General features: G+C 42.3%; 2 protein-coding genes across 5 annotated transcripts in view; one reads left to right on the forward strand and one right to left on the reverse strand.

Annotated features, from left to right (window-relative positions):
• Nucleotides 1–38: 38 nt before the first annotated feature.
• On the reverse strand, nt 39–14748 carry Thoc7 (THO complex 7). 4 transcript variants are annotated; one of them, XM_032917738.1, is made up of 8 exons: nt 14636–14748; nt 5465–5582; nt 4490–4617; nt 4146–4232; nt 2816–2873; nt 1919–1985; nt 1756–1825; nt 39–804 (listed from the first exon to the last, which is right to left on the reverse strand). In XM_032917738.1, exons 3-8 carry the CDS (start codon nt 4596–4598, stop codon nt 737–739), a joined length of 459 nt encoding a protein of 152 aa, XP_032773629.1. In that variant the 5' UTR covers nt 4599–4617; nt 5465–5582; nt 14636–14748; the 3' UTR covers nt 39–736. The 4 variants fall into 4 exon arrangements, with proteins under 4 accessions (XP_032773629.1, XP_032773626.1, XP_032773627.1 ...); XM_032917735.1 differs by lacking the exon at nt 14636–14748 and adding an exon at nt 13754–13861; XM_032917736.1 differs by lacking the exon at nt 14636–14748 and adding an exon at nt 6140–6161.
• The window catches only part of LOC116913540 (translation initiation factor IF-2-like), a 37775-nt gene continuing 25287 nt past the window's right edge, over nt 14087–26574 (forward strand). Inside the window, exon 1 of the mRNA XM_032917740.1 lies at nt 14087–14426. Within this exon, the coding sequence (XP_032773631.1) occupies nt 14087–14426 (340 nt within the window). The remainder of the gene's footprint in view (nt 14427–26574) is intronic.

Consider the following 26574-nt stretch of genomic DNA (forward strand, 5'->3'; position numbering starts at 1 on the left):
TTTAAAAAAGATTCCCCAAGAACAAAACACAGAAGAGAAGCATTTACCAACCCTGTTCCTTAAATACTAACAGAGAGAAATGCAGAAAAGCAATGCAGATGAACTGATCTCATACAACAATACAATTTTTTTAAAAGACTTACTGATTTAATGTATATATGAGTACACTGTAGCTGTCTTCAGACACACCAGAAGAGGGCATTGGATCCCATCACAGATGGTTGTGAGCCACCATGTGGTTGCTGGGATGAACTCAGGATCTCTGGAAGAGCAGTCAGCGCTCTTAACCGCTGAGCCATCTCTCCAGCCCCTAACAACAGCTATTCTTAACAGTGTGGAAACTCCCCTACAATAAACACACACCATTAAGTACTGATTATAGCCCCTCTAAAGCCTACTCTTAGACTGCGTTTTCTAAGGAGCTACTAATACCTTCTAGAAATCGACTTATTTTCTAATTTGCAAAGGCAAGCTACCTAGAGTTTTGAATGAGCACAAAGATCCTGCTTGAGATATTTTATTAAATATTTTCCGATGCTGAATTCTAGGTTTAAGGATAAAAATGCATTTAAAAAATACATATACATGGATACATTTCCTTGTGTGAAGAAATACAAATGAGGCATGAATTAATATTTGAAAGCAAAGTATTTCACTGCCGAAGTTGAAATTGAATCCAGGAAGCCCATGCAGCTATTGCCTGTCCTTGCGGGCGGACGGACGGCGACGTCACCATCTACGGCTTAGGGTCTGCCTCCATGGTGCTTTCTTGAGCTTCCTCCACCTCTGACAGCTTGTCGTCATCTGTAGTTAGGAAGACACAAAGCCTTACTCCATGTCACCTACATTTTGTGCCTGGTAATGCATGAAAAGTTTTATTTTGCATTGGCAAATACATTTTCATCAAGGCAGCAAAATAACAAGTTATGGCTGCAAATGGCCCACATCATCGTTTTGTTTTTTTTTTAATTTTAAAACATGTATTTATTTTATTTATATGTGAGTACACTGTAGGTGTCTTTAGACACTTCAGAAGAGAGCAGCCCATTGCAGATGGCTGTGAGCCACCATGTGGTTGCTAGGAATGGAACTCAGGACCTCTGGAAGTCAGTGCTCTTAGCGGCTGAGCCACCTCTCTCCTGGGAACCACATGGTGGAAGAAGAGAACTGACTTCTATTTGCACAACAAGTAGCCTCCACATGCACAACATGGTTATGTGTGCAGCCCCGTACACACACGTGCACACACACAAATGTTATACATCTGGTTATTTTTACATATTACTAAGAATATATAATTTGTGTGATAGATTTCATTAAACACTAAAGAACTAAAATCTAAGTCGTAGCCTTAATTAAAAAAAAAAAAAAAAAACGATCAGAAAACACAGGAAGTTCTACTTGGTTACAGTCAGAAGAAAGATCAAGTCTTCAATTTCTCGGTGGGCCCCCATTTGCTGAGCATGCAGGCAGCCTAATACACCAACGACTTACAGTAGTTTGCACGTGTCCTGAATCATCAGTCAGGAAATACTCCCCATCACTCTTGAAGTTTTCTTATTAGTAGACATGCATGCAAAGCACAGATTACCACAGAATCACTGCTCTTCCGTTTGTATACAGAAAGTTGAACAGAGAGTGTTTTCTAATGCCATCCGGATATAGCACTGGATTCTGGAGGCAGACTCTCTCACCAAAGCACTCCCCAGTCATTTAAAGTCTTCCAAAGCTGCAATTTTGAATGGTTTTACTTACTCTCCAATGTCTGTTGAAGTTCATGGATGGTACTAAGAAGAACGTGAAATTGTTTCCGTCTCAATTCCAGCTGTGTTAAGAAGAAAACAACTTATATAAGTTTATCTCTAAACACATACACACATACAGACACACGTAGAGGCTAACATATATATTCAAATACCTTATCTTCAACACTTTCTTTAATATGCGAGAGATGCTCTAATTCTTTGCCCAGAGCCTCTAGCTCCCTGAGGGAACAAAATAAAACAAAACAATGTTATATTTTGCTACTTTGGGGGAAAACTTATATAGTATTTGGGCCACTAAATAATAATCTGAAAATAAAAAGGGTTTGAGAGATGGCTGGGCAGTTAAGAGCACTTGCTCCTGTTTCAGAAGACCCAGGTTCTATTCCTAGTTCCCATACAGTGGCTCACAACTGTGTCTGTAATTCTAGTCACAGAGATCTGATGCCCTCTTCTAGCTGCTACAGGCACCCGGCATGCAAGTGGTACATAGATATGCATGCATAACATCCATAAGAAAGGAATCCAATAACCCTGTGGCAAGATTTTGAAACTGGATAATTTCTTAGCTCCTAAATTGTACTATAGATGCAAATTTTACAATAACAAAAATATAATTACATAATTTCTTTTAGATACACCTATTTGTATCTCTGAATAATATACAGTATTAGTATAGAATATTTGAGAGGGAATTTTTAACTTTCATAAATGTTTCAGAAATGGTTTAAAGTTCATTTTTTTTTTACTGTTTGCATGTTTTTCAGCTGTTTTAGTGTGTAGCATAGTCTTTATTGGTATTCAGTATTCTGTTAATAGATTAAAGCGTACATCTCCATTTCCTTTGGGGACATACTACACATCTATTCTGAACCAATAGGTAGTGATTCTGGAGATAGCAAGGGCTTTCATCAGGCGGTGTAAGACCCTGTGATACTAAACAATGACCTTTCCTTTGGGTATACTCTGTTTATCTGAGCATGTAGTTAGTGTGAGGCATAGTTCTTCACCATTTTGTATAACAGCCAGCTCCCTATAAGCTCTATACTCACTTCAGTGTCTCATGCCTGTCCGGATGATGCTGGATAACTTTGGCCAAAGCGTCATATTCTGAAAGACAAGAAAATATTTGCCAAATTAAGGCAGTTTTTTGAATCTGGATTATCAAAAAGAAATGTGTAAATGAAAATAACTCTTATTCACTTTCTTAAAGAAATGACAATAATGTGGTGGTACATATCTTTGATCCCTGCACTTGGGAGGCAGAGGCAGAAGCCAAGGCCAGTAGATCTCTTTTTACTCCAGGCTAGCCTGGTATAAATAGCAAGTTCCAGGACAGCTGGGGCTATTACACAGAGAAATCCGTCTTGAATAAGACCAAAACCAAACCAAACCAAACCAAAACAAACAAACAAACAAACAAACAAAAAACAAAAACAAAAAAACAAGAAAAGGCCAAGAATTATGAGAGCACTGCCAACACTTTAAACATTGCTTTTGTCTTACCTTTTCCAATTTATGTAATGGGAAGAGCCTAGTATTAAAAATAATTTCCAGGGCTAGAGAAATGGCTCAGCAATTAAGAGCATATACTAATGTTTCACAGATCCCAATTCAGTCTCCAGCACTCGTGTAGTTTACAGTTGCCTCAACTCCAGGGATAACAGGGCCATTATGGCCTCCGTGGGCACCTGCACTCAGCTGTATACAAACACACATATAAAACTAAAGTTCTTTCAGATAGCCAGATAGGACACCAAGTGAAGGATAACCTAAGAGATTAGAGTAAGACTAAACATTACTTCTGTGTTTAAAATGTTCACACTTATTTTATTTTTGAATACTTATGGGTGTGGGAGGCGATGGCATAGGGACTCACTTCTCTCCTACCATGTAGGTCCTAGGCCGGTGGGCGGTATGCTTGGTGGCAAGGGCTCCTCCCACTGGGCCACCTTGCTGACCTTCACTTTAACTTTGCTATTAGGGAATTATGTGGATAACGCTTGTTTGCTTTATGAATAATGAAGGGTTAAAATTCTTTTCCTTTTTCTTGAAAGTAGCTTCATTAAACTAGCAAATAAATACCTCAGTCTGTCACAGAGTTCACATTTGCAGACTAACTGTACTACTGCTTAGGGAAAAGGATCTGAAGTAGTAAAAAATACTGAAAGCTTCTTGGATAAATAATAAAACTCAGCAAAATATTTTTCAGCATATCTTGTGTTCTCTATTTTAAGTAACAGTGTTAAGAATAAGTGTAATTGTTAATTATTTTTTTGTAAACTGACTCATGGTGCAGATTTTGCCTTTCAATATTAAAAATTTCATGGAACCTGAAGTTAGGAATAAAATATCTGCAACCCAAGTCCTTCAAATCCTTACCTTGTCGATTTTTTCGTATTCGTTTTGCTTGAAGAATCTGCTTTTTACACTCAGCAATTTTTTCATGTGCTCCAGCAATACTGCATTCTATTAAAAAAGGGTAGTTATAATACGACGTATAATGTATGCTTTTAAGTAGACATTCCACTGACAACAGACAATGACATTCTAAAAATATCTACAACACGAAGTGCTGTCTTACCACACGACACTGTGGCTGTAGATGGTAGATTCTTTACTACTGTAATTACTGATAGTATCTTACTACAATCTACATACTGCTATCAGATAGCTTTTCCTTTAAACTGCAAAAATACAATTCTACAAAGAAGCACTATGTTTACCTATTTCTTTGTATATTTTTTCATAGTTTTCCATTTCTCTGAGGTTCATATCATACACCAGCAGCGTTTTGCCCATTGAGAACTCACACTGAGACAGCGTGCTCAGCATCCGCTGGTACTGGCTGTATCTAACGAGAGAGAGAAGGAGAAGAAAAAGAAATCGTAAACTAAACAAAGTCCTGACTGAATTATTTAACTGAAATAGCTTAGAATATCCACCCTTACTATTTTCTTTGCTAGACATGGTGTACGTGAATTTATAAGTTATTCTGGTTACAAAGGCAGAATGAGACTACTGTTCTCATCTTATCAAAATTATGTGTCTGCATCTTAAATCATCCCTAACAATAGAGTTTCATCAGAATTTTATTCTCACAACTTTCATACTTAAGCAGAAAAATCCAGCAAAATTTCATAAATTAGCATGTGATTATTATTTTACAGCAATTTATATATTTACTTATTAGCAAAGAAAAAACATTTAGAGATACTTAGCAAATACTGATTTGCTAAAAGTAATCAAATTATTAAGGCTGAGTTTGATCTTTACTTCTTCCTTTACTAATGTCCTTTCTGCGTATTATACAAACATAAAGGAGACCTCCAAAGAGAAGGACCGAAAAAAAACCAAAAAATAAAAAAGCAAACAAACTTCTGATCAGTTAAGAAGTGGCTACCGGGGGCTGGAAAGATGGCTCAGTGGTTAAGAGCACTGACTGCTCTTCCAGAAGTCCTGAGTTCAAATCCCAGCAACCACATGGTGGCTCACAACCATCTGTAATGAGATCTGATGCCCTCTTCTGGTGTGTGTGAAGACAGCTACAGTGTACTTATATATAATAAATGAATAAATCTTAAAAAAAAAAAGGAAAAGAAGTGGCTACCCTGGACAGATAAGATGAATAGAACTATTTAACATGGCCTTAATAAAATTCCAGCAAGATGTTGGTATAAAAACACAGTGGAATGAAGTACCCTTCCTCTTGGGATCCAGAGTTACACCATTTAATGAAGCTTTTCACTAGGAGATTAATTCTCCGATCATCCCCAGCACCGTCTCCATCTATCAGAAGACGCTTCCGGATGACTTCGTCTGGAAGAAAAAGGATGAACGGGAATTAACACAAACATTTGGTTCTGGACAAATCTCAAGACAACAGTATATAACTACTCACTTGTTCAATGAAAATTGCTGAACTATAAATACATTTAATGCCACCAGCTGAGGTGTCACTTAGAAGCAAGAAGGCAAAAATGGTAAGCTTTATGTGCATATTAGCACAATTAAAAATCTTCTGTTTTGTTTTTTCTCTTTAAAGAAAAGCGGTTGGCTATGGTACATCTGCCCCGTCCTAGGGGCTGAGGTCTTTGGTGAAACTCTACCCTCACAATTGGCATTCTATGGGTCGTTGAGAGGAAATTTTCAAGTACAACAGAAAGGCTAAGTCAGTAATTGCTAAGAGAACTACTTTTGAAAAAAAAAAAAGCTGTTCAAACTAAAGGAAGCCAGGACTGTACTAAGTGAGAGGCACTGACAAAGTTTCCTTGCATGTAGTATCATGTCAGAAAAAGAGTAAACAGGTCAGAAAGATGAAAAGATCCATTAAGTAACAATTTAGTTGTACAGGCGCTAAAGCAACACTATCTCACCCTTCCTGAGGGACAGTGCAGGCTGGAGTTGACTGTGCAGCCTCTGCCTCCACACAACAGGATGACAGGTATGAGCCATTACCCTGACTTCAGTGTCTCCATTTCTGCCCAATGCGAAGAGAAAATAGAACAGAAATGCAGTACAAGATGATGGCGAGAACAAACGAATGGTGTCCAAGCAGCCTGTGTGGCAGTCCTGAGCTAGTGCTCTTACCAGGACCAAATCTTGCTGGGCCATAGTCATAAAGACAAATGGAAACGGGGAAGAAATCATCCTTCTACCACATCATAACTCAGTAATATAACTGTTGCCATGATGTTCAGATACTCTACTGACACACAGTTACACATGTAGAGACATGGATACAGTTAATCATGCTTGAAATGGATACACCTTTGCCCGGCCCCCAGAAAAAGTATTTTGAGTTTTGAGATACTGAGGAGCTTATTCTGAATCTCTGTAGCAGAGGCTGGAATTACAGGTGTGGGCCTCCATGCAAACAGATGTAGAGAGAGGCTTTTAGCAGTGTTGTCTACAGTAGATATTTATACTGCAAAGCTGAACATTGAGGCTTCTTAAATTGTGATGCACTCAGATAATGTTAGGATAACGGCCAAACTACCTCTTTAGATAAAGTAACTTCTGAGAAGCAGAGGATGTTGTCCAGTGTGTAAAACAAAATACACACACACACACATATATATATATATATTCAGAAAATATATCTGGAGGGATTTATGGGTAATGAACAATATTAATGATTGTTTCTGATAAACAGATTACAGATAGAGATGAAAATGGTTTTCTTAGATACCATTTTATCATTTTTGTTTGTTTTCTGGGCTTTCATTTTCTTTTAACTGAATTCACTATGTTTTGAGTACAAATGTAAAGGAGGATAATTCCTGGAGAGCCTGCGTGAATCAAGAGCAACGTCTCTAACAGCTCCAGTAGGCGTAATGGCGGAAGCACAAGTGCAGCGGAGTCAGACCCAGTATAGGGCGCCCTTAGACAGACACCTTTAGAATAGGTTTCTTTGAAAACCTGTTCAAACTACAGATTCATCTGTTCATTTAACGTTTAAATGTGTTTAAAAAATACTAATGTTTTCGAGCTTTAATTACCAAACAACTTGAAGAAACCAAGGTAAATAAGACAGTCCTTAAAGAGATTAAAAAGCAGAATTTTTGAACATGAGTACATACACACATCCACTCACACATTCTCTGTCACACACACATTTTGGGACAAGGTCTTGCTATGTAATTTTGTCTTCAGGGCATAGTGTGCCCTGAATCTTGCTGGCTTCAAATTCATTTGTCTGCTTCAGTCTGTCAAGGAAAGGCACACCTTGGGGCGGGAAATAGCTCAGTGGTTAAGAATGCATACTGCTCTTCCTGAGGACCCAAGTTCGGCTCTCAGCACCCAAGTCTGAGAGTTTACAGCCCATCTGGGATGTCAAACATAAATGCAGTAGGAAACAGAAAGGGACTAAATACCACTACACCCAATGTGTGACTAAAAATCTTTAAACTTCGCTTTATGATCATGACAGCTGTACACTTTAAGTTCTGTGCATCTTTACATGTGAATGTAGTACTCCTATTTTACTCCTATATGTAAAGCTTTTGCAAAATGTCCACAAGCCAAATAACCAAATCAACTGCCCCAACAAACTTAACCTACTTTCGTAGCTCAGCTCAGACTAGCCTGGAACTCACAGCAGTTCTTCTGATTCTCTCTCTCTCTCTTTTTATTTATTTATTTATTTTTTTTTTTTTGAGACAGGGTTTCTCCATGTAGTCCAGGGTCTCTTGGAACTCATTAAGTAGACCAGCCTGGCCTTGAACTCACAGACACCATTCAGTTTTTGCCTCTGGAGTGCTGGGATTGAAGGCGTGAGCCACCACACCCAGACTGACTTCAGTATTTTATAATTGGGTTTGATGCCCCCAGAGGCCAAACACTAACAAAGATTAGCACTTATTTTCATTATCATAGCAACAATTACTTGTACAAAAGGTGTGAGCAACTTGTACAATAGTACCCATTGAGCACACTGAAGTGTCTGCAGTAGTTAGAAGAGCATATACCTCAGAGGAAGTAGGATTTGACTGGCTTTTTATGAGATCCTAACGTAGGCTTCACTCAGGAGTATCAGCTATAGTTAAGCAATATGATATGATTTATATACCATAACACTATAATAATAAATGAAAACACTCTAACAGTCTAAAAGTGGGTGAACAAGTTAAATATGGTATAGGCACATGATGGAGTACTATCACGCTGGAAACAAGGATGAGGAAACCTTTTGATACAGAGATAAATTAAGAAGACAAAGAAATGTAGAATATGGCATCATTGAAATAAAAGGGGGAAGAAGTTTATTTACATATGCCTGCATGTAATGATATAAACAGATAAACAGAAGGGGTTATCAAGAAAGGGGCCGATCTAAGTGGACGATGGAGGAACGGATAGGCTGGTTTGAGTTCCAGCAGACTCAAAATCTGCTAGCTGTTCTGGGTAACAAGGAAAGAACGCTGAAGTCTCCCCATTTCAGGCCACACCAGCAGGGACAAAGCTGTGCATTCCAGCAGAGTTGGGGAACAGGCAGACTAGAACCTCAGAAAACTGGATGAGAGGAGACAATGCACACTCCAGCATCACAAACGCTGACTTACAGCTCATGCTTCTGTGAAGATGGTACCTGTCGGTGGGCAGCTGGACTTTCTAGTAGGAACACGGAAAACCATATACACAACCAACCGCAACTGGAAAACGCTCATTAGCAAGGCAGCTTGTGAGCCAAGCCACACGCAGCTAGGAGCCACATGGCCTAACCTAAGAGGGGAGTCACAGGTGATGGAAGGCAGGTTAGGACGTGGGATAGGAAGGAGCAGGCGGCATGAGAGGGAATGTGGTAAAAGTAGTCTGCACACAAGAGGCTTCTGATCTAAGCAGACTGTTCTTCACCGCTCGGGGCCAGAACAGAACCTGGAAACAACAGTTTAGGCTGTGCTCCCAAAGTCTGCTCGGTGTGAGTTCCTGAGGTCCACACCTAGCTTCTGTGAAGTAAGGGTACAGAGCTGTCTGTAGGAACGGGGGGAAGCATCTCGAAAACAAAGTGGGGTTAAGAGCACTCGGCTGTAGTGCACTCATATACACATGAAATAAACAAATCTTAAAAAGTGAAAGTAACAATGTCTATCCTTAGGAAACCCTCAAACATACTATCCTTTTTTTAAAAAAAAGATTTATTTACTTATTTAATGTATATGAGTACGCTGTCACTCTCTTCAGAAGAGGGCATCAGACCTCATTACAGATGGTTGTGAGCCACCATGTGGTTGCTGGGAATTGAACTCAGGACCTCTGGAAGAGCAGTCTGAGCTCTTAACCGCTGAGCCATCTCTCCAGTCCATTTATCCTTTTTTTAAAAAATTGTTAAATATTAACCCACAACTTGCAACACTTTAAAAGTGTTATTAATAAATTAAGATATTTATATACATACAGCTACATATCTATGCAGATACATATGATGCATTCAAAATTTTGCACAATTGTGATGGCTTATCTCAAACTGACAGTAATTCTTTCTTAAACACTGTATGGCCAGTCACTGTCTGGAGCACAGACAAGAGTTACTGCCACAGCATATACCTTTTAGCATCTACTCTAACAACAGATAGAAAGGTACATTCCTGGTGTGTGAATAACTTCTATTCTTTTTATAGTTCCTAACATAAATGGCATGAACATTTTTTTAGCAACACCTCATATTTTAGGTCTGTACTTGAACATACCTAAAACACTTGACTTCAAAGGTTACCATGAATGAAGCCTTCTGTAAGTAATCTGATTGCCTGTACTAATCCCATCAGACCTTGGGGCCATTCTATAAAAACAAATAAGCAGAAGAGGCTTAGAAACAATTCTGTTGATATTAAGTTGAGGAGAAACGGGGTTGGGGATTTAGCTCAGTGGTAGAGCGCTTGCCTAGGAAGCACAAGGCCCTGGGTTCGATCCCCAGCTCCGAAAAAAAAACAAAAAAAAAAAAAGTTGAGGAGAAACTATGATCATGCAAAAATGATGTTTATATAAATTCCTATTAGATTTACCACTCCATTAGCACCACTCATGAGTTATTAAGATGACTCACAGAGCCCGTTTGTTACCTTCCTCCTTCCTGCCCCCACTCCTCATGAAGTTTAAAGTCATTAGGATGAGTTTCAGGGTCAACGGTCTTAAGAATATACATAACAGGTGGATACAGCGAGTAAACAGGGCACTCTGCCTCTTCTATGTTAACGTGCTCTCGCCAAAGACACTCCCGTCCAATTAAACAGACTGTTGATAGTAAACCGCACTTAAGTTAAACATTTTAAGCTAGCCATGTCTACAATCCCAGTATTTAGGAAGCTGGAGCAGGAGGATCAGGTAATTGTATAATTTAAGGATAAAGCTTTGTTTTGAGAAACTACCTCCTCTAGAAAGCAATTATTTAATGTTGAATTAGTTCACAGGCACCGGAGCAAGCCAACTGGAGGATGCCCTGGTAAACCAAAGTGCTCCAGAGTGGTCACTTGAATTCCATGAAGCAGCAACACTTGTACATGATTGTTCCTATTTGTCTCCTCTCACTGAGGAGTGTACTGGGGCAGCTAGTGAATTAACGAGTCATTCAGTTTCAGAGGGCTTGACATGAGTTATCCTACATGAGTTATCCTACATGAGTGCTTTACATGAGTGTACCCTTGATATACTCCTATACAGTCTGCACTATTATCTTCCACTTACAGATGACCGGTCTACGCCATCTTTGCCTTTACTGGAAATGTATACAGTTACATCAGATAGTTCCATTATTCTGTCATATTGTTTCTAGCATATTAAAGTCATTTTAAGTTTTAGTGAGTGTATGTCTATGGGAGCTGTCTGTCATAGCCAAAAGCTCTACTAAGTGCAGTGTAGAGCCACATCTTACCTGTTTCTTCCCATATGTTACTTTAGATATCATTAACTACCTAATGTTCTTTGTACTACACAAAGGGTTCAAAAACAGTTTAACACCCTTTAAATCATCACCTACAACATAAACAAATAAGCTGTTTCAATAGTTTAAATTATCAATGACGTGTCTTAACTAGTTTTCAGTTGGCCAAAACCCAGGAATGGCTTTGCCAGAGACAAGCTGTCTGACTAAGTCACTAACTCCCAGGACTCCCTTCCCATTCTCTCACCTATGAATCACAGTGCTGGGGACATAGCTTAGCTCAGTGGTAGATACTTGTGTAGCATGCAAAGGGCTCTTGGTTCAATCCTAGAAACAAGTATATACGCACAGTGACACACACACTAATGTCTATGCTCTAGCATCTCCCTCTAATCTTCTGTACCTAGCACCTCATATTTGTTGATGGCTTACTTAAAACTCACTGCAGTTCAATTTTCTTCCCCCAAAGCAGAGGAAGGGGCACTCAATGAAGACACACTCCTCCACAGAGGTGGTGGAGTGGAAAAAGGTTAGTAAAACAACTTCTGGGGTTGGGGATTTGGCTCAGTGGTAGAGCGATTGCCTAGCAAAGCGCAAGGCCCTGGTTCAGTCCCAGCTCTGAAAAAAAAAAAAAAAAAAAAAAAAAAAAAAAACAACTTCTGTGTTTAGGAATAGTTACTGAACTTTAGTATGTATTTGATTCAGTACAAAGTTCTTTATAACTTTTACTGTTTCATTTTCTAAACAGCACTCGAGGTAGATTTTATTAGTTTCTTCATCTACAGAGAACAAAACTGAGTCTTAAAGAAGCTAGGTAACCTCCACAAAGGTGAGAAGCTTGTAAATATAAAGTGGGGACTCCTGTGGCCTCCAAAGATTAGGGGGCTGAAGTTCTCTTCTCACCTGAAAAAATCCCTTTCTCCTTTGGAGCAAAGCACAAAATCATCCAAGTCATAAACATAAGACGTTCTCTGACCTCCCACATCTGAGCAGTCCTGACATTCTCGTGAGCTCTGTTCACTTAGTGAATTTTAGTTGAAGTATTGTCTGACCAATGACCAATGATCCCATTACCTCCTCCCACTAACCCACTGCAGCAGGGGCTGAGCTCAGACCACACTAGCTGAAATCAGCCTCAGCAGCTAAGAGCGAGCATCTGGCTGTTCTTCCAAAGGTACCATGCTCAATTCCCAGTACCTACACACCAGTTCACAGTTACCTGTACCTTCTTCAGTCCTACGGTTAGATACGCTTCTGCACTCAGTGGTGTTGACTCACCGCTATTTCCTTTGGGTACCAGATTCATTTATAAAATGGGGATAACCAGAACGCATGCTGCAAGTATTATAGAGATGTTAGTGAAAGGGAGAGTGATTTCTGCAACCCCCTTCCCATTTCCTCAATATTCTCCACAGTAGAATGGGTGTGTGAGTCTTAAATGTACATCTGGAACTGAGGATGTAGATCAGGATGAGGATATACAAAGTTTTCTAATGAACAGGACCAGTGCTGTCAGCATTGGAAATAAAGACATCAATTAATTACATAAAAACAAATCTGATCACATCACACTAACGTTTAAAACGTTCAATGACCAGATGCTGTGATATGTGCCTTTAAGCCCAGCATTCAGGGGGCAGAGCAAGGGGAATCTCTGTGGGTTCCAGGCCAGGCTGCTCTACCAAGTGAGGTCCAGGCCAGAGCTACATAGACCTTGTCTCCAAACCAAACCAAACTAAACCAACCAAAAAAACCCTTTCATTGGCTTTCCCTGACCTTAAAACTTTCATGGTGTAAACTTTTTCTAAGTGCCAGCTTTATTTCTTTTGTCATTTTTGGGACTTGTATAAGTGGTTGGCCATTTGTAATTTCAGTTTGAAAACACCTATTTACCCTTCAAAGGAAGGGGGGGAAAGCAAGTTTTTTCAAGTTTTCTAGTCACCAGTAGAAATATCAACAACGGTTCAATTCCCAGGACCCACTTGGTGGCAGAAAAGAAGTGACTTCAGCAAGTGTCCTCTGACTACCACGCTTGTGGGGTGACCTGCCTGGAGAAAGGTGAGGGAGGGAGACAGAGACAGCTCTGACACACACAAGCACAGTAAACGCAGTAAATTTCCCTTCACCTACCCTCCCGAGTTTTAATGTTTATAGCCACACACAGACCTATAAGAAGAAACACCTTTGCCTATTGGTTCTGGGTTTCAAACATGTTAAGTAAACAAATGAAACTAGGATTTAAAAAAAAAAAAAGGTTAAAATCCCCCCACCAAGCCTTTATTTATCCCCCACACAGGCATTTCCTCGGCCCTATCTTGTTCCTCCCACTTTCTGGACGTCCTCAGTTTCTCCACTGGTATCCATAGCTACCGGCAAGCCACCGGAACCTTTCTACCCAAGCGGGTACCTTCTAAGTTCTTGCTCCATTAGCCCATCTATCAGCCCATTCTTCCCCCAAACGTGCCGTTATTTCTGTCCTCGGTCCACAGACATCAATTGTCCACAAGCCATCACTCCCAATTCACTCGGGCTAACAACTTCTCTCCCCAACATGCCCTCCTTTTGTTGCCGCGGTCCAAGCCGCCGGCCTGATCCCGTGTTGGCGCCTTACCTTGTAAGTCGCCCAGATACACTTCCCGACCGGCCCTCCAGACACCCCTATTTCTCTTAGAGGCTGTCCCCACCTCGGTGTCCTCACTCCACCGCCCTCCGAGCTCCAGGGCTCCCTGGGGCCCGCCGCGCTGCCGGTGGGCCCGACCCAGCAAGGCCGGGGAAGCCCCCCAGGCGGCCCCCTCGGCGCACTGCATCGCTCCGGCCGAGCGTGCGGCCCTCCCCGCTTCCCGCCGCGCACCGCCCCTGAAGCCCCCACCCCAGACTGCCCGGATCCCGGCGCTGCCCCGCGTCCCCGCACCCCGCGGCGGCCTCACCGTCAGTCACGGCTCCCATGGCGTGCGCGGCGGCGGCGGCGGCGGCGCGAGCTGAGGCGGCGGTTGGCGGCGGAGGTCAAACTCCCACAATGCAGCCGGGTAAACAGTCATGGAGGAGGAGGCGGCGGCGCCCGCGGCCGCCCTCTCCGACTCCTGAGTCGCGCCGCGCCGCGCCGCGCCGCGCCGCCGCCGCCGCCGACCCGCGCTGCCCGCGCTCGCCGCTCTCCCGGGGCGCGGAGCGGCCGGCGGGTGAAGGGCGAGGCGGGCGGGCGGCCGGCGGCGGCTCGGCCCGCGGACCCCGCCGTCTCGCCCGGCCCGTGCCCACAGGCCGCCCTGGAGGCCGCGGCCAGCCGCCAGGTGAGCTTCGGCTGCGCGCGCTCCCGGGGCTTCGCGCCTGACGCTCCAGGTGACCTCTGCCCCCGGCCGCCAGGGACCGCGCGCTCCGGTGGGACGGGGGCGCGGCGACTGCCACCAAGGTGGCGCCCACGCGCGCCACGGTGGGTCTCGAACCCGGGTTCTTGAGGCGGGAGCTTCTTGAGCTCTGGCGGGGAGAGGAACTTGGTTACCTGTCCTGAGGACTTCACTCAGGATTAGGGGCTTAGGTCCCGGCGGTTCTCACCCTCACCCAGTTCTCCCCCGGTGCTGGAATCCAGATGGGGTGCCTTCATTTTCATACTGTCTTCGCTTTTCAAAAAATGCTTCTTAAAGGGAAGTTGAAAGTAGGTGTTGGGGGAGGTGGTGCTGCTCATTGTAAAAACGTTGCCTGGACATGCGGAGTACACATACATTTCTGGAGCACACTGCAGGTTATAGTGTCATCTCCTCTGAGAGAGAAAAAGTCACTTTGATTCAACTTTTCTGAGTGTTCTTCTAAATGGAACCATGTACGTGGTGAGAGTTGATTTGGCTTCCAACAGGGTAGAGTTTGTTCCTGGAACCCAGGTTTTTGTTTACCAGTTTTCATGCTCTCAAGTCCCCTGAACCTTCCCATCTTGCATAAAGCAATATGTGGGGTCAATTTCATTGCTCAGATTTCTTAAGTGTGATCCCTGCATCTGCCCTGTGTTTCCTCAGTTCTTCAGCAGAAAACTTGGGATCATTCAAGTGAGGTGGTTTTTTTTACCTCTAGGCAGAACTATGTGTATACAAATACAAGTATTGACTTTTATCACAAAGGCAGAAATTACCCTGAATGAAGATTTTGAAGCATAGCTGGCCGCTTCTAAATGTGGAAGTGCTTGCTTACTTTTTGAAAGAGTGCTGGCCTAAAGGCTCTTCCTAACTTGGACTTTGGACCCTGTTCATTTCCTTTGTGTAGGAAGGAGGATAATATTAATCTTAAATTCAGCAGGGTGGTGTGTGGTAGGTAGCCATGCCTTTACTCCCACCTGGGCTGGCAGGTCTTCGAGTTGAGGCTAATCTGGGCCTAAAGATGGAATTTTTGGCCAGCTGAGCTATAGGCACTCCCCATACACAAACAACAACAGCAGCAGCAGCAGCAGCAACAACAACAAAATACCGAACCAAAACCAAACATAAGTACCGTTAAACACTGTCAATGGAATATCAGCTGCATATTTCTCTGTTCTGAGTAACACTTTGGTTGGGAGACTTCTTGTTTACAAGAAAACTGACAAGTAGTGAAAGGATACTTTTAAACAGCATTTCTTGATCTTATCAGCATCTTGCTGACTTGGAAACGGTTATGTAGTGACGTCAAATAATTGTTAATGTTTTCCTGGGAAACCAGCACTGCCCTTTATGACGAAAGCTGCTGGGAGCTACTCTGTCAGGTTTTCACAGACGAACCCTGGCCAGACCCCTTTCTTAAGTGTCTTTGATGACTCACTTTTCTTAGGCAGGGCTGAAAAGAATAAAATAAAATAAAATAAAATAATGAGACCACAAGTAAGTGAAAAAACTTGGAGTGTATTTGAAGATAAACATTCCTGAACATTATTGGCTCGGGAGACCAAGTAATAGGAAATATCTGAGCCTTTTGAAGTCTCTGGAGTTTTCTTCAAACCATATAATTGGATTCGTTACTGCATTGATAAGAACCTATAAGTTGAACATGTGAGGAATCTGTTTATTATATGTGTTGAGAGAACATCTTGCAATGAATTTTATAGAAATGATCTTTTTATTTGTTTGCTGTTAATGGGAGGTGGACTCAAGTTCTCTGCTTTACTCAGGCTTCTTTTTCTTTATTTTTTGGGGGTGGGGGGCATGGATTTTGACAGGCGGAAGCACAGAATTGGGAAGTCTATGTTTTAATCTACTAAAAGCAGACTTGAACTTGCAGATCTTAGTTTTAATTTTACTGCAGTCACTAGTTCCCTCTTTTTTAAGAATATGAGATATTAGTTAAGGAAGTTAGCATATTTATTTAACATTTTCCTCCTGAAAATATAAAGAGTGATCAGAGAACCGAGGGTCTGTCTTCTTGGTGTCATAGCTAGGGTTTGTAATGGGGTGAGAAACATTTCAAGACCACCTGCCCAGCAGTGGTACCACCCACAATCTATGGACCCTCCCACATCAGTCAGCACTCCAGAAATTGCACCATTGACAGGCAGTCTTCTGTAGGCATTTTCTCAGTCAGGTTCCTTCTTTCCAGGTATGTTGAGGTTTGTGGGGGAAAAAGGTAAGCATTTCTCGTTTGCTTTTAGAGAAAAAATTATTCTGCTCTGTAGACCTTTAGGGGTCTGTAAGTATCAACCAATTCTTTAAAAATATTTTTTTAGATTTATTTTATATGTATTTTACCTACATATATGTATATATGTGCACTACTACCAGATGTATGCTTGCTGTCCATGGAGGTCAGAAGAGGCCATTGGATGCCCTAGAACTAGAGTTATAGATGGTTGTGAGCCACCATGTGGATCCTGGGAATTAAACCAGGTCCTTTCCAAGAACAACAAATACTCTTAACTGCTGAGCTATCTCCCCAACCGCCCAAGCAAAATGTATATTTTTCTACAAATAGGATATAAAGTTATAAAGATTCATCTTTTAAAAAACAACCGCCATTCAGATATTTTCTTTAATATTAATTTGTGCATACAATATGTTTTGATCAGCTCCACTCTCCTTCCCACCTGTGAATCTGTACCCCCTTTTCCTTCAACTTGATGTTCGTTCTCTCTCTCTCTCTCTCTCTCTCTCTCTCTCTCTCCCTCTCTCTCTCTCTCTCAATATTTACTTATTTTGATTACATGTGTATGGGTGTTTTGCTAGCATGCTTGTCTGTATGCAATGTGCATGCCTGGTGCCTACAGAGGCCAGGAGAAGGTATTAGATCTCCTGGGACTGGAGTTACGGGCGTTTTGGGGATGTCATGTGGGAATTGTGACTCAAACTTGGGTCCCCTGGAAGAGTAGCCAGTACCCTTATCCCTCCATTGCCCTCTTTTAAAAATGCTAATTCAACTCGTCTAGTTCTATACAGCAGGACTTCCCTCAACCCACCAGCATTATAAATAATGACAGGCTGCAGGTGAAGTTTAAAGCCTAGGCCTCTTGCTTGGGAATCTCCCAGCTAGCCTGCCTAACTAACTTAACCTGACTGTTAGTCTCTGGCCGTGTGGCTAGCTCAGTACTGCTCTATTCCACTGTGATGACTGCCTGTTCCCTCTCCTGCTTCTCTTCTCTCTGCATCACTACTTTGTCCAGAAGTTCACTCCCTACTTCCTGCCCAGCTACTGGCTGTGGGCTCTTTGTTATACCCTGATACTTTACTAACTTGTCTTTAGACAGGTGAGGAAAGAAGAACATTTACAAAAGCAAACCCTGGTGATGGGCCATGGAAATGACAGTACCAAAATCCTGCCATCACTTAAGCACTGTGCAGGTGCAGAATTAACAATGGAAAATATAGAGACACACCATCATGCAAACTAAAAGGTTTCCTCTGTAGTTCTGCTTGTATGTGCATGGGTGCGGGACCATCTCCTGAGCAAGGATAGCCCCTCAGGACTTCCATCTTTGAAGAAACTGGCCCTCTGACTCCCAGAAGCCGTCAGTTGCCAATAGCGCCTCACTTAGAGAGAAGGCACTTTGTAAACCTCTCCCACGGTCTTCCCCAGATAGGCTTGCTCGCGTACAGGCTCCCCGTGGCTCTTCAAATCTTTTCACACACGCCCTTCCTTATGTTGCTTAAGCCTTGGGGGTGATACAAATACCCCGTTTAGACATCCGAGTGCATGGCAGTCTCTAACCTGCACATTAGGTCTCTGTGACAGTAGCTACTCCAAAAGGGAGCTGCTTTGATGAGTGTTGAGAAATGCACAACTCTGTGAGGGTAAAGATAAGAACCTAAGGGACAGTTAATTACTTTGTCCCTACAGCAGAATAATAGTTTAGATGTCCTTCTAGAAGCCAGAATCAGTATCAGGAATAGGGTTCATATTGCGGTGCAGGCTTTAAATCCAAACAGAAATCAGTTGGCTACCCCCATAATGTTCATGCCTCTGTTATACCAGCAGGCATATGTATTAGGCCAGCCATTATTGTAGCTCTTGGCAAGACTGTAGGTGATTTTCTTCCCCCTCAAGCGTACGTAAGACCTTCTAACACCATGAAACCTAGCCAGGAGGGGTGCAGCTTCCAGGTCATTACCACTTGATTTTTCTATATTCTATGTGTCAGGCTTGTGGTGTCTTCAGCACTAGGGTATTACATCACCTTCTGAAGCATAACCCAGAATGATGGTAATAGCTTGTAATTGGCTGGTTGGTAGTCTTTGAGGAACTCACAAACCATCTCGGAACAAAGTAACCCATTCCTGGCTCTGGGCTTATACTTGAAAGCCTGAGATATCTGGGGAATGGATTATAGTCCTCGCTCACTCCCCTTGCCTGTTATTAGGTGGCTCCCTGCCACCCCCCTTTATTTGTGTGTCTGTGTGTGTGCGTGCATGCCTTTGTGTGTGTGTGTGCATTCTAACACGTCTTTTGTGTCGTGCTCACTTCTACCCTGACTTCCCATGTACCACCCCTGTTCCCTTATTGCTCTTGCTCCCTTCATAAGCACCATTGCTCTACCCCTGTCCTTGAAAACCCATCCCTGTCCCTTCCACATCCCCTTACTATTCTCTGCCTTCTGCTACTGGTCGTCCAGTTTAAATACACATATCTAAAGATTCCAAGCTAGCATCCTTGTATGGGAAAAAACACATGCATGGCATTTATCTTTCTCAGTGTGTGTTACCTCACTCAGGAGAATTGTTTCTAGCTTCATCTGTTTATCTGCAAATTTAAAAAATTCAGTCATCTTTAGAGCAAAATAGAGCTCCATTGTATAAATATACTACATCTCCATTGTCTGTTTATCCACTGAGGAACACCTAGGCTGTTTATATTTTTTGGCTATAGTGGGTAGAGGAGCAGTGTACATGGATGAGTTCTCTGTAGTAGGATATGAAGGTCTTGGGAACTGTCTATGCGCAGGAGTGGTCTAGGTGGACGTGTGGTACAGTTATATCTCACCTTCTGAGGAGCCACCATACTTAGTTCATAGTGACTACACTAGTTCACATTCTGCCCAGCAGTGACTGTTATTCTTTTTCTGATACCCACAAAAAACCCATCATTTCTTTTTTTTTTAAAAAGATTTATTTATTATGTATACAGTACGCCTGCAGGCCAGAAGAGGGCACCAGAACTCATTATAGATGGTTATGAACCTACCTTGTGGTTGCTGGGAATTGAATTCAGGACTTCTGGAAGAGCAGCCTTTACTCTTAACCTCTCTGAGTCATCTTTCAGGCCCCGAGAACAATCATTTCTAAGACACCAGACACAACAAACTCGGTCCTTGTTCTGAGTACTTTCAGAGGTTGTTTTCAGTCTGATTGTATGGTGTTCGGGGGGCAAAGGCACTTCCATTTTGTTCTGTGGCAAAGCTTTGGCAGTTAGGCGGTAAGCCTTGACTACATAGGCACAAGGCAAGCCAGACTGGCATGCTGCTTCTGGCTTCACTGTGACTGTCTTTATTATATCTAAAGATACACTAGATATAGTTTATAAAGATATAAACGGCAAGTGAAGAAGCAGAGTTGAGCTTGATGCTGGCCTACAAAGGTTCCTTTAATTCTACTTTATTTGCCTATTTATATCGTCTGCCTGGACGATAATGACACTGAGGAATGTACTTGTATCTTTGCTTGACAGCAGAAATGGTGGGCAAAAGGCAACTTGTGAGCTAAAACAGAGTGAAGCTCCAGTTCGGTTTCTTCTCCTCTATGTCTCCTTACTTCCAGGCCTTGTAATTACCTACCGAGTAGAGATATCCAGCATGGAGTTTTGCATGAAGTTCTGAGCCCATTGGTTCGCCCACAAGATGAGTTTACAAAACAATTAAAACTTTTCCGAGTGAATATGTACAATAATGGAATATGCTAATAATAGACATAATTTCCATACAGCTTAAGTATCATGCAGAATGCTGTATACAAACCATGTTTTCAAAAACGTGTGAGGAGTGAGTGATCCTCATACTGTAGCACTTACGGGAAGGAGGAAGTGTCACGTTGAACAACACAGAAGACGTGGCTGGTGCACAGATGGGACAGGGAGTGCTTTTTCTGTGAGGGAGATTCTTTTTAACATTTGTTTTTATTTGTAGTTTAAAAGAAAAAGCCCTAAGTTAAAAACTGAGAGTGTGTGTTCTAGTCTGTAATCCCTAAAATGTGTGCTATCACCTCCTTCTGTCTGGAGTCCATCATCTCCTCCTGTCTGGAGTCCATCACCTCCTCCTGTCTGGAGTCCTCACCTCCTCCTGTCTGGAGTCCTCACCTCCTCCTGTCTGGAGTCCTCACCTCCTCCTGTCTGGAGTCCTCACCTCCTCCTGTCTGGAGTCCTCACCTCCTCCTGTCTGGAGTCCTCACCTCCTCCTGTCTGGAGTCCTCACCTCTTCCTGTGTTGTTCTACCACTGTGCTGCACTTTCAGCTCCATGGTCACTAAAAGACCCTCTGACTTGGCTATCAGTGTTGACTTTTCTCTACAGGGAAAATCAGTGTTTCAGAACTGGGCTATATTTTCCTCTAAATGTTGAAGGAAGCAGGGGCATTAGGAAACAAGGAATTTGAGATGTATGGATGACATATCCAAAATACTTGGTCCCAGCATTGTGGCGCTCTACTTTAATAAGAGCTCTAGTAGCAGAGGCAGGTGGATTTCTGTGAGTTCCTGTCCAGCCTGGTCTACATAGAGTTCAGGACAGTCAGGGCTATGTACAGGGCTATGTGGAGAAACCTTGTTCCAAAACAAACAAAAATGCTTTGGCTTTAAAACTAAATCTGCTTGTACTGTTTCTGTGCCTTTGACTGTTCTTGTCATTCACGGGTACACTCCTGTCTGCTGCTTTGGGATCGGACAATATGATCAGTGTTGGCTTTAGACTTGAACTGGGGTTTGACTCTCATTCCTAAAATCTCCGCTTGGTTTACTTTGGGCCAGTTATGGACCAGAATTTTTAAATAGAGAAGATGGTTATTAAATAGGCTAACAGATCCAAAAGACTTGTTCTTTCTTGGGACCCTAAGTGTCCTGAAGGTGGTAGACATTTTGAGAGACATTAATTCTCATCTTAGAAAACCTATCAGACTCCCTTTCGAAGGATATCTTTGATTATCCACATTGTCTCATTGACATTCTAAATGATGCCTCCTTTTTTTTTTTTTTAAGAGTTTATTTATCTGAGTACACTATAGTTGTCTTCAGACACACCCGAAGAGGGCATCAGATCCCATTACAGACGGTTGTGTGCCACCATGTGGTGGCTGGAAATTGGACTTAGGACCTCTGGAAGAGCAGTCAGTGCTCTTAACTGCTGAGCCATCTCTCCAGCTCCCAATGATGCCTCCTTCTTTTAAAGAATTTTTATTATAATTTTAAAAATTATTGTGTGCAAGTCAGTGTGGATGTGAGCATGCTCTGGTGTGCATGTAGCAATCAGAGGACAAGTAGAGGAACTTCCTTCTTCTGGGGATCAAACTCAGATGCCAGGCAGCTGGCTGACATCATCACCCACATCTTGCCATCCCCATCATCTTAATTTTAATCCAGGAGGGCCTTTTCCATCTCATGACTGTGGCTGCACCCAGCACCCATAGGAGCTATCAAGACTCGTTTATTGTCTGTGGTGTGGAGTTACTCTCTGTGAAACTGGAAGGTTGTGTCAGAATTCTGGCTATGGTATTGGCCAAACCAAGAAAAGCTGGCAAATTTGAAGTTGTAATTTGTTTACAAGTTACTTGGTTTAATGGCCAAGAACAACATCTGTGAAGGATCAGAGGGCGACTATTTTGAACTTTGCCATCTGTCTAGTTTTCTCTACTTACTCAACCCCACCATCATAGGGAGAAATGGATGACAGTGGCTTTGTTACAGTGAAACTTCATTTATGAACACTAACATCTGGATTTCACAACGTCTTCATATGTCACAAGATCATTATTTTGAAGTATTTAAAGAGATAAAAGCCATTCATAGTCTGTTCTGTGTGTAGACAGCCACTGGAGTTGCCCTGTGGACCCTCACTTGCACATTCCCAGATTTAGTCAGGTGTGGGAGTGGTGCATGCTTGTAACGTCTGCACTTGGAGACGGAAGCAGGATCAAGGCCAACTTAACTCTGGAGTAAGCTGTGTGAGCCTCAGGAAACCCATCCCAGCCTCTCTCCTCCAGTAAGACACAGGAAGGGTAGTATAGGCTAGTGACACCCCCAGCCACAGTCTACTGCCTGCGTGCACTCGTGAGGCTGTTTGCTCCCCCATGTGCTTTTGGTATGGCAGCTTAATCTAATGCTGTATTCCCAGTAGGATAAACCTCCAGTGAAGAAGTTGCTACTAATCCTCAGTGGCACTCCTGTTTTAGCACATCCTTACAAAGCGTCACTAGTTAATTTTATTTACTGCTAAAGATGTTCTCACCTTGCCAACTCTCTGCAAAGCTTGATGATTGAAATCTGTCATGTGTGATGGCCTTGAAGAGAACCCCTGCCTTCCATGCTCTCAGAGTTCCTGTGGCCTCCTGGGTCAGAAGGGAAAGTAATCAAGTGGCCCCTCGGCCTGCTATCTAGACCCTGCTGTTCCCTATGGAAACCTGGATTTGTGTGTTTGTGTGTGTGTGTGTGTGTGTGTGTGTGTGTGTGTGTGTGTGTGTTTTTTACAAACATTCCTGTTGTCTTTTACTTCCTGGAGATTAGCTTCAAATTGGTATGTCCTGAACATGTAGGTACATATGTCTGCGTAATTTATCTGACAGTCCATAATATTCTAAGGAAGGCTTCTTTTTAATTAAATTTTATTCATTCATTCATTCATTCATTCATTCATTCATTCAATATGTGTGTGTATATGTGCAGGTCAGAGTAGAACTTACGGTAGTCAGTTTTTCCTTCCATCCATTGTGTGGGTACTGGGACTTGAACTGAGGTTATTAAACTTGGCAGCAAGTCCACTAAGCCATCTCACTGGGCATAAGAATAGCCTTTTAGTCTCTCCTTTTCCTTCCGTCTGACTGTTCTCTCCTGGCTCTATACAGGATGCAAAGTTGATGACATGTTAAGCTGTCCTGCTTTTTGTTTTTGGTTTTTTGTTCGAACATTATTTATTGATCTGCTTGTGTTAGAGCTTAAGTTTTCAAGGTGCGTGATACTGAAAGTAAACCATTTGACCGTATGAGGAGTTTTAGAATTTCCTCCTATCCAAGTATAACCCTAATACAGTATCAGAGAAGTGAGTTGGTATTTTACATACTTAGGATAGAATACAATCTTATTTTGTTTGTTTTTTTATATAGATACTGTCTAGAGAGAAAATGGTATCCAAATGAAAGATATCACAGGGACTTTCTTGTTTTTAAAATTAAATTTGTAGCCCGTCAGAGTAGCCAATGTCTTTAATGGGAGGCAGAGGGGAGGCAGGTGGATCTCTGTATGTTCCGGGAAATCCCAGATTCCAGGGATATATAATGAGACCTCGTCTCCTGGAAAAAAAGAAAATGCTAAACTTGGTGCATATTTTGGATGACAGTTTGGAAAATGCAGACTCCAAGCCATTTAGAAAATGCTAAGTATACATCTAGGAAATTAAAGAAATAAATTGTACAATTATACACAGACATATGCCCCAGACTACACCTTATATTTTTTTAGCACTGGAATATAAAACATATTCTAAGTATATCCCTGTGACAGATAAAATACGTGTTAGGGCCCATTTATAGAGTGAAGGACTGTGCAGTCTTTAAGGGAAGACAGTGGGGTCTGCAGTTATTGGTATGGAGTGGTATTTACATGAAAGGAGTGTCACAGGAGAGGATGTCTAATGGAGTTCTGAGAGATGGACAAAACTGCGTAAACACATAACTAAGGAAGCTGAGTCTGTACCAATAGGAACTTGTCAACGTGAGGTAGTGAGATTCTGGATGACCCTTTTCATGTTTTTATGTCTTTTCAGTTGGGGAAGATGATAAAGCTGTTGAAGAATATAGGCATAATAATGTAGAACATTTCCTATTGTTGCTAAGTGAGCTCTCACTCCCTGTGATAACTAATTCTATTGATGGTTTGTGCTGTCAGGAACAAATTAAATATACTTCCTCATGTAGCTTTAAAGGGTTTTCGGTATTACTAATATTTTCCAGACTCTTTGAATAGGAAAAAAGAATGCAAACAGGGCCAGAAGAAGCTCTCTGAAAACGCAGACGCCAATTTTTCTCCTGCTAAGGAGAATATGCTGTTCCTTATTTATCTGTTGACTCTGATGTAGTCGGCTTTTCTTGTAGAGGCAGCATGGGCGAGCAGTGAAAAGCACGAGCTCTCCCACTAGGTCTGCCATGTGAGGGAAGCAGGCCGCACTTTCCTCTTCTGTATATAACACTTCACGGTTGTTGAGAAGGTGCACGTATGAGACATGGCTTAGCAGAGGCCACATGCTTAGCAGCAGCGGAGAGGAAGAAGCCACAGAAGGAAAAGGGTGAAGGAGCACTTAACAGCAGTACTGGTTAGTAACAATGGAGCCAGCTGCCAGCGGCTCCTCATGCCTCCTGCGTATACAGACTTGCTTTGGGCAGAAGCTTTTCTGGCCACATTCACTAACCAAGACGGGAATGTGTTCTCTAGTTTCACTTTCTTGGTGCACACACACACACACACACACACACACACACAGGCTGACAACTCACTAGCATGGAATTAGCACTTCAAATAATTTGTTGAATGAATGAGAATAATGACTTCACTTAGCTATCTGCTTATACCATGCTCGCTGAACTTTTGAGATTTTCATTCTCTTTGGAGTCTTTTAAAGCAAAACTTTGGGCTGAGATTTTCATTGTCTTTGGAGTCTTTTAAGTGAATTATAGCAATTCTGTTACCTTTTAGTTCTTCTTGCCCAGTTATCTTCAGTTAAACTGAGCTATGGTTGTACCTGTCTTAACCATGGTCAAATTTGAAAGTGAGATTCATTTTTATCCTCTGAGATACAGTTTACTGGAATTAGAAACCTTGACATAGTCATTAAGGGTTAAGTGTAGCCACATTAGGCTGTGGTGTAGTTATGCTTTGATTACAACACATTTAATCATATTATAGGAAACTTTAGGAAATATTTGGAATATAAGATACTGCACTTCGACAACCCACGAAACACGTGCATCACTTATGTATTGCCCTTTAGCAAACTACTCCAAACCACGCTGGCTTCAAACAGCCATCGTTTAATTTCTTTTTAAGACGTTTAAAAATGTTTATGTGTGTGCATGTGTTTGTGTGAGTATAAGGAGTGCATGGGCTACTGGGGAGATGCCCTGCAGCTAGAGTTACAAGTGACTGTGAGCTGACCAGTGTGACCAGTGTGACTACCAAACTCAAGCACCCTGAAGTGCAGGCAGCTCCCTTAGCTGCTGAGTCACCTGTCTCTACCCACACGTGACTCCACAGTTCTACTTAGGGCAGTGCATTTCTTGCCCCAGCTACCTTCTCTGCCTCATCGTCTGCTAGTTTGAAGCTGGTGGGTGGTTCAGGCTTGGTCACCTTTCAGCTGCGTGTGATGTCATCTTCCAGCTGTCAGATAGATCTCCACACACAGAGACACCATGTTCCAACAAGGTAAGAATTAGGCTTCTTGAGGACTAGACTTAAGAGTCACAAGGTGTCACTCTGCCAGATCTGGTCAGAGCCGGTCACAAGGGCCACCTGGATTCAGAGGTGACAAGTAGATGATGCAGTTTTATTGAGCAGGACCACAGACAAGCATAGCAGACATTTTAGTCATCTGGGGGATAGTCGACTTCCTGTTCGCTTTTGTGTTGTGACTACCACAGTCCTGCTTTCTGAGAATAGTGCTGCATACTTCTTCCTCAATGTGAACTCCTGGGCTAGGGATAATAATGGCTTTATTATCATGTTATACAGGTGTGGAAACAGGGCCTTGGGGACTTAAATGGGATCTGCTCACATGCTATCTAGTTAGTTGCCAAGCCCTGTGTATCATG

Source organism: Rattus rattus, chromosome 12 (assembly GCF_011064425.1).
Source record: "Rattus rattus isolate New Zealand chromosome 12, Rrattus_CSIRO_v1, whole genome shotgun sequence".
Lineage (NCBI taxonomy): Eukaryota > Metazoa > Chordata > Mammalia > Rodentia > Muridae > Rattus > Rattus rattus.